The 8,475-nt window shown below is 37.4% G+C and overlaps 1 protein-coding gene across 1 annotated transcript; it reads right to left on the reverse strand.

The window, feature by feature from the left end:
* Positions 1-3,775: 3,775 nt before the first annotated feature.
* Positions 3,776-6,799, reverse strand: LOC110999622 (chymotrypsin-2-like). The gene is made up of 5 exons (XM_045631424.1): positions 6,710-6,799; positions 6,184-6,370; positions 5,814-6,063; positions 4,660-4,824; positions 3,776-3,968 (listed from the first exon to the last, which is right to left on the reverse strand). Exons 1-5 carry the CDS (start codon positions 6,756-6,758, stop codon positions 3,813-3,815), a joined length of 807 nt encoding a protein of 268 aa, XP_045487380.1. The 5' UTR covers positions 6,759-6,799; the 3' UTR covers positions 3,776-3,812.
* Between the last annotated feature and the right edge of the window lie 1,676 nt (positions 6,800-8,475).

Genomic DNA, 8,475 nt, shown 5'->3' on the forward strand with positions numbered 1-8,475 from the left:
GACCTCGACTTTTGTATTATTATTGCTGTTAAATTGTAAATCAAAAAACAAAGCGTTGCTAAAACTACTGGAGAATACACGAACAATGCCGTAAAAAAAATGATAATATAAAAATACAGATGGGAAGTGGAATAGGAAATTTTTATGAAATTTTTGATGTCTCGCTCCGAATTTATTGTAATGGCTGGGGACTCTTCGTTTCTGCGTAAAAAAATGCAACAGTTTCTGACCCAAACGAATTTGTAACCTTTGGCCGTAGCCAGTGTTTTAACGTTTTTTAACAGATATTTGTTTTCAGGGGTCAGGTGCTCGTTTACAAAGAATTTCTTTGAATTTCCAACCAATCCGATGTCAGATATTTGAATTCCTCGCCGTTTTCTTAAACCAGACAAAATTTTATCTTTAATGTCGCGAGATCTGAGACGCACCACAATTGTTTTTGGCTTTCCTGGCATAGATTGTTTCGGCTGTATACGATTGGCGAATTCAATATCGCCCGGCTGCAAATCCACATCAGCATGTTTTGCGATTTTTTGCATTAGTGACCGTGTCGACTCGTTGCTAGTTTGAGGTAAACCTACAATCTCTAAATTGTTCATCCGGTTCCACTGTTGCTGCTTCCCAATTTGAGATTTCAGTTCACCTACCATGGCATTGCAATTCAAGAGATCATTCTTAAGTACAGTCAATTCTTCCTTTAGAGATTTTGTTTCTTCGACGAATGGAACAATGAAAGACTTGATCTCTTCTCGCAACTCCATAATAAGAGAAGCTTTTAGAGTTTCGATCAACTTATTCTGTATATAACCTAGTTTAGTGTCTATTGCCTGATTAATTCCTTCTGTAATTACCTTCTGTAAGTCATCCCTTGACAAGTGCTTGTCGCTTTGTCCTAGATCCTTTTTATGACGCCGCGAGGAGGCTTGCTGCTTTTCAGGCGATGCATCAGGGCAGCGCAGTCCTCTTCGCGTGCAAGGTGGACATATCCAAGTATCACTTGATTCTTCCATTGTAATTCCTGTACACTTACTGTGACAACCTCTAAAGCACTGCGTACATTGAATCTGCGTGCTTATGTCTAGGTCTTTAGAGCATGCAATGCATTTAAGCATTTTATCTATTGGCTGATTCTTTCCCTTTTTTCCTTATTATATATAGAAGAAAAAAGTAAAAAAATGCAAGTTAAAAATTACGTGTGCTCGCTCAGAATCGAACTGGCTTCAGTTGATCAATGCGTTAAGAACTTTATGCACAGAGCTACGGCGTCTGTGACGGCACTTCTGAATATATCTTATAGTATTTAAAATTTAATTTACGTGAGGGTCGATGACCAAGTTAATTATTATTTAATAACAATCGTATTTCTAGTCACGCACTCACTTTAACACTACTGACCTTGCACTAAATCACTTCATTCTTCTCAGAGCTACGGCGTCCGTGACGGCAAATCCGAATATATCTTATAGTATTTAAAACTTAATTTACGTGAAGGTCAATGACTAATTTAATTATTATTTAACTAGCTGACCTGGCAAACGTCGTCTTGCCAAACTACTACCTTTAACTCAGCGCCATCTGTTAGAATTGTATCAAATAATAAACAAATGTTAATGTTATCGTAATTTTAGTAAGGATGCCTATTTTTTTGAAAATGAAATATAGCCTATGTCACTCAGGAATGATGTAGCTTTCCAACAGTGAAAGAATTTTTCAAATCTGCCAAGTAGTTTCGGAGCCTATTCAATTCATACAAACAAACAAACAAAAAATCAAACCTTTCCTCTTTATAATATTAGTATAGATAACAATCGTATTTCTAGTCACGCACTCACTTTAACACTAATGACCTTGCACTAATCACTTTATGTATCCACAATATATCTGATTGTAGGTAAATTTATTGGACTTTATTCTTCCTAAAAGAGCTAATATGGACTTTTTCTGCTTTTTAGCGGCTGATAATATTTCACAAGATAGTTCCTTAATAACACAAATCGATAATCACATTTATTTCCGTTTATATTAATTTTTAAGTATTAAATTTATAGAAACGATACGTGTTGACGCGGAGGCTACCCGCAATGAAAAAATGTTACGTTAATTTTCTTCAAGGTCTCAATAATAGAGCTTCTAGGGATATAGATTTATATACCACAAGCTGTTACTATTGAAGTACCCAGAAAAAGGTCCACTGTAGTGCAATGTCAAAGATGTCAGCAATATGGACATACTAAAAACTATTGTATAAAACCATAATATCGCTGTGTCTGTGCTGGACCACAACAAACTTCGGAATGTACGAAAGTGGATCGAAATACACCTGCGTTGTGTCTAGGACTCCACCCAGCAAATTATAAATTATTATGAGGAACACTTACCATGTAAACATAAGCAATTTGAGAATAAACATCAAAAACACAAGGAACAAACTGATAATAAACAACAAAACAGAGGAAAATGAACCGCTGCGGGTTCAAATTCAGTTCATATGGAGTACTGTTCTCACCTCTGGGCGCGGGCTCTCCAGTACCGGCTCCTTCCACTTGACCGTATTTAACGAAGAGTGGTTCGAATCGTCGACGATCTCTCTCCAAACGGCTTGATCCTTCGGCGTTGCGTAGAGATGTGGGGTCACTCTGCATCTTCTACGGAATTTGAGAATTGGAGGAGTTGTTGGGGTTAATTCTCCTTCAAGAAAAGAGCGTATCAATTCTTAAAAGGCCTGCAACGCACTCGCGAGCCCTCTGGTATTGAGAGTGTCCATGGGCGGCGGTATCACTTAACAGCAGTTGAGTCTCCTGCCCGTTTGCATTACATAATTTTTTTAAAATTAAATGTTCTGTTCACTGCGAGGCCTATGTTCGTACTTTCTAGATCGAGTCTTTGGAACAGTTCTAACATATCTTCCATGGATGTTGCCAGAAGAACGGTGTCGTCGGCATATCGTAAGTTTGCTATTCTCTTTCCGCCTACTGGAAAACCTTTCTTCCAATTGTCCTTTGTCTTCCGAATAAGGTACTCTCCATATATGTTAAATAGTGCGGGTGACAGAATACAACCCTGTCTCACACCTTTTTTTGTTTGGAACATATTGGAGTATTCAGTGCCCATCCTGATGAAGGAACGGTTTTCGAAGTACAAATTCTGTATAAAAGCTACGAGGTGTTCAGGAACTCCCATCTCAAGTTACATTCGCCAAACATGATGTTTTATTTTAGGGAATGTTTATTTAATGAAAATCTTATGTTGATGTTTTTCGATAAACCAAACTTTTTTATTATAAAATAATGTAGAAACAGGAATAAACTTGTTTGTCAGCATAAGTATAAAATATAAATGCAAAGTTAAATAACAAAGATAAGATTCAAGGTTGATAACGACATTTACTACGTTTTTTCTGCACGTTAATTAAAATTTATTTAAAAAAAATCCACAAAAAAAATTGAGTGCGACTTGGGGACGCCTGACAGAAGTGACAACTTAAACTAAAATCAGCAATGAGCTGTCTATCATCTTCTGCTCCTTCTTTATCGTTAATCACTACTGCATTTCAGTTATGTTTTTTCCATACGCAAAAGAAGTATATCTTCTGACGCGTATGGAAAAAAGATAACTCTACATTCTCAATGTAAAATGAAAAGCATTTAAAATGTAATTCTTTATTGACGTTCATAAATGTACAATGTGTATATATCTAACCTAAATGCATAATTGTTTCTGAATTTGAATTTGAAAATTGCACAAATAAAATATTCTTTTATTTCAAATGATATTTATTTTAATCAGATGTCTTGAATTATTCAATATGTAATTCATTTAATTTTGCCCTGTATCCAATCGTAGTAACCATGGACTGAAGCAAATACATCGGGAAAGTCTTTGGCGCAGGGAACTACCCAGGACACGACTCCTATTTGAACAGTTTTGTTCTTCTCGTCCTGAATGACGAGAGGACCACCAGAATCACCCTGCATGAGAGATAAAAACATTTAAAAGTTTTGATTTACAGGAATGTGTCATATTTTTAATGAATACTTATGATCTGCTTGCCTTACAACAATAATCAAGAAGTGTGTGATTGTAGCGTTCGGTCTCACATCAAAATTTGCTCATTTGGTAATAATAATAATAATTTATTTATTGCAAGAATATGGTACAAAATGTTAAGGTGGTACAATCGTAAGTCGTTCGCATATTCTGCCACACACAGTGGCGCGCAAATTTACCTTGCACTAAGTCGCCTTTTAAAGACTCTAGTCGGAAGATCTTTTAATTCTTTCGGTACTTTGTTGTAAACTTTAATTGCCATACAATAGGTGTTTTTCCGAAACAGTTCTAGATTGATTTTTGGCACAGCCAATTTGTCCCCATGTCTACTTCTTACTTCGACTTCTACATTCGACTTAAAAATATGTATATTTCTGTGCACGAATAAGGATATCTCTAAAATACTTTTTCTTTTTTTTCTCAATCTCTAAAAAAATGTTTTCAAAGGTGTGTAGATGATCGGTCTTTTTCCATCAGTATAAGAAATCATAATTCCCTCACGATGTTTTTACTTCGCTATGATTGATGTGAACTTATATTTAAAACTATTTGATAAATCCTGATTGTAAACTATCATCTATTACAAATGTTGTAGTACATTTGATTACTTACATAGCATGCACCTTTGTGGTTCGGGCGCTTAGCGCAGAGTTGTTCGGGCCTGTCTACGGGCACCAATTTCGGGTAAGGCGAGCGTTTTAATTGTTTAGTGCAGTCGTCATTGCTTATTGTTACGTACTCCAACATTTGAAGATCGTTAGGTACAGTTTCATCTCTCTGTAATAATGATGTTAAAATGATGACACCTGTCGCGAATGTCCTTTTGTTACCCATTCAGCTAACATAAATTAATATAATAAAGAAAAATAGGTAACCTTAAAATATATAACAAAATATTTCATTAAAAGGAGTCCCTTTAAACAATGTTCCGAAGATACTTGCAGCGTTCCTTCTTTGAATAGTCAGGGAAAGCGACACTGGAAATTTTGCGATTCCCTGGTGATTCCAAAAAAAAATTGGATAATCGGGAAAGGGAATTATTGTTAACTATTTCAATATATAGAGCAAAAATATTTAAATATTTGTTTTACGACATTTAAATTTAACGCCGTTATTTTTAAACAGTTCGCATTAGCTCAAATTAGTCACAGTCACGTCGTAGTGTTAATCCAACAGCAATTGGTCTCACCCCTACGCCATTTTTGGTGAGGGCAATGAGGTTCGCGCCGACAAGAATGAGAACAACTTCTAGAGTGATATTAATTATTATTGAAGTTGAATAATTTAGTGTTCTAATTTAAAAGTTGCTCGCCTGCATCAACCACAGAATGAGTGAGAGAGATGAGATTCTATCCAAACCTGTATCTGAACCTAGTTTACAAGATAAAGTGGAACCCGTAGCATCTTTCTTTTGAAATTAAAATAGAAATTTACTGGACGTGGAAGATTTTTGTCCGTAAGTCTGAAGGGTGACAGCACGTCGTTGGAGATCAAAAGACGAGCGACATATTTAAGATCTTCGAAGATAAATTTGGTTTGTCAGTTTTTATTATATGTTGTGTGCTATATGAAAATGAAAGTAGGTTCTGCCAGTGTTGAGTACAATCGCTTGGATTGACTGAATTTGAATGACTTCTTGCACTGCTTTTCTAATATCTTATAAATAAAATATTTTTTAAATCTTGTATCCGTGGCCACCTTTATTGATCATATGATTGCCAAGGACTAGTAGCCAGACATAGGCATATATTAAATAATCTACTCACAAGGTCATCATATCCCCAGCCAGTAAAGAGACATTTTTTTCCAATGGGTGCCATTTCTTTTAACAACTCAATGGGTTGAACCTTATCGTTATATTTGAATTTGCCTTCTATCTGTACGACACCTATGTCATTCTTTAAAACCGGCTCAGAATACTTCTCATGACGGATCAATTTCTTAATCTTGTATCGGTCGCCGCCTTTATTGATCGTATGACTGCCAACGACTATTGACATGTCTTTTATGTTTTTCCTAAAAAAATGTTTAAATCAATAAACTATGATTAAAATTCATCGTGACTGAATGATGTCAATAATTATTAAAAATGAAGGTCATCAGGGATGGAAAGCTTTTGTCGAAAAATGTACTCACTCAAAAATGCAATGAGCGGCTGTTAAGACGTACTCTTCATTTATAATAGACCCTCCGCAACTGTGCCATTCTCGGTATCCTGTATGATCACGAATTGAAACTTGGTAGTTAGCCATGCCTGGAGTGGCATCTTTGCCACCTATAATTCGGCTGTCTCCATCTATTGCTTCCGAAACGTCCCCTTCGCCTGTAAACGTTGTTTTTTTATTCCGCTACATTTTCACACGCACGGCACGCACGGCACGGCATAACAATTATTTTATTACGGAAACTAAAGAAAGATAGAATTCATTGAATTCAAAGGACGGTCCAGATGGTGTCAAATTTAATAATTCTCATAAAGATTTAAATTATTTGGAAATACATAGATACATCATCAGTTAAAAATATTGAGAATAGTGCATTATTTTACAACAAAATGAAGCCCTAATGTATTTGACACTTATTTGCTGTTTGAATCGTGTTTGTATCCTTCGTGAGACTACACTGAACTGGGTGTTAATTAATTAAATAAAATTAATCTTACCAAGGAGTCCTTGGGACAGAAGAAGTAGTATTCCAAAATGGAGAAACATTTTCGTTGCAGTCCCTTCCTTGCTTTGAAATTTCTAATTTTTTACTTTATATTTATACAAGAAAATATACATAATTTAATGGAAAATTATGCAAAATACGGAAATTATTTGAAGACAACCTAATTAGTATTAGTGCTTAGTGATATTGCTAATTATTATTGATTTGTCTGTTTGTTACTCAATGTTATTTCATTCGTTATAGTAGTTGTTGCTTTAACGCCAACTTCATCTATCCTTTTTCGGGGAGCTGAGCCCAGGATGAGGATTATGTTTAGGGAATTGGGCCGGCGCGTGGGATGGACTGGTTTTCGTGGCATGACTGGTCTTGTCACGCCTCAACGTGCGCCAAGGCATTTTAATTAAAAGCTTGCAGCGGTGGCAATGACGATTACGAATGCTGCATTTAGGAGATTAGGGTTTGTCTTGGGAAATTCAGTTGGTCTGTCGGACACTGCTACGAGAGTGCTATATTCATCATAAGTACGGCCAATTCTTGAAAACAGCTGCGTCATATGGTCCCTTTATGAAAGGTATAATGGGGATATGATTGAAAGGGTGCAAAAGAAGTTCATTAGAAATTTGTAAAAAAGAAGCTGAAATATCGTATCGTGTCCCCAATGGTTTGTATTTTAAAAATCATACAATTATTAATATCGGTTGAACGTAGAATTATTGTAAAACAATTAGTAATTCTTAAAATCACAACACTGTAACCGAGTGACGTTTCGAGCTAAAATTCAGTAACAAAAATATCCTAAAGTGTAGGAATTGTGCAGTGTTCCAGACAAAATAAAGAATAACACTTTAGTGAAATAGTGAAGTGATGTGACGTGAACTAATTTGTGCATAAAAGTAACATAATACACGTGTCAAGAGCCGGTAAAAGTGACTCAATATGTGACTGTGACACGTGTGACACGTAGGGACCTGACGACCCCATCGCCCACTGGTGAAATAACCTGTGAAAGAGGTTATTTCACCAGTGCAATCAGTCAACCCCCTTCCTAGTGGGAGTGCCATGCTGTTGCTTTCGGGCTTCAGCCAAATGGGCAGGCACGACCGGGGCAGTACCACTGTCTCACAGAAAACCGGCGTGAAGTGATGCAATAGGTTTATCTTATTGTACTCGCGTTTCGTTCGGTGAGTGAGACTCCCGGAGCCCATCCCCCCCCCTTCCCCAGAGTATGACGGTGCAGTTTAAAGAAAGATTACCCCAGGGGGGTACCACACGTGGAGAATCCCCCTCTGGGCGTCCATCATCGGAACAATCAGTATCCGGTGGTGGATGCACAGGCTGCCCTTCGTATTCTGGGGTGGGCAAAAACTGCGCTCTAAACAAAACATCCAGTTCTAGTTTTAGGTTTCGATCTCGGGGCAAACGGAAGAATTCGCCGAAGGCAACCCCTTCCACGCTCACAGTGGACTTCACCAATGTTAGGGGGCTCAACTCAAACCTAAGCGCGGTTCACTTTCACCTTGAATCTGCGAAGCCGGCCTTATTCTTCCTCACTGAGACTCAGATATCCTCCCCGGCTGATACTTCTTACCTCTCCTACCCGGGGTACAAATTGGAACATTCATTTGTGCCGCGGGCGGGAGTTTGCGTGTACGTCAGAGAGGATATCTGTTCTCGTCGCCTCGGGACGCTTGAAGGAAGGGACCTATCTAACCTCTGGCTCCGCATAGACTGCGATGACCATCCGCGATTCTATGCGTG

This window comes from Pieris rapae, chromosome 2 (genome assembly GCF_905147795.1).
Source record: "Pieris rapae chromosome 2, ilPieRapa1.1, whole genome shotgun sequence".
Lineage (NCBI taxonomy): Eukaryota > Metazoa > Arthropoda > Insecta > Lepidoptera > Pieridae > Pieris > Pieris rapae.

Excerpts from the sequence above, each read along its gene's own strand:
- LOC110999622 (XM_045631424.1), bottom strand. The coding sequence starts at position 6,758 with ATGTTTCTCCATTTTGGAATACTACTTCTTCTGTCCCAAGGACTCCTT. Across the intron at positions 6,371-6,709 it reads TCTGTCCCAAGGACTCCTTG|GCGAAGGGGACGTTTCGGAA; the intron begins GTAAGATTAATT and ends CAACGTTTACAG. Across the intron at positions 4,825-5,813 it reads GCTGGGGATATGATGACCTT|AGAGATGAAACTGTACCTAA; the intron begins GTGAGTAGATTA and ends TCATTATTACAG.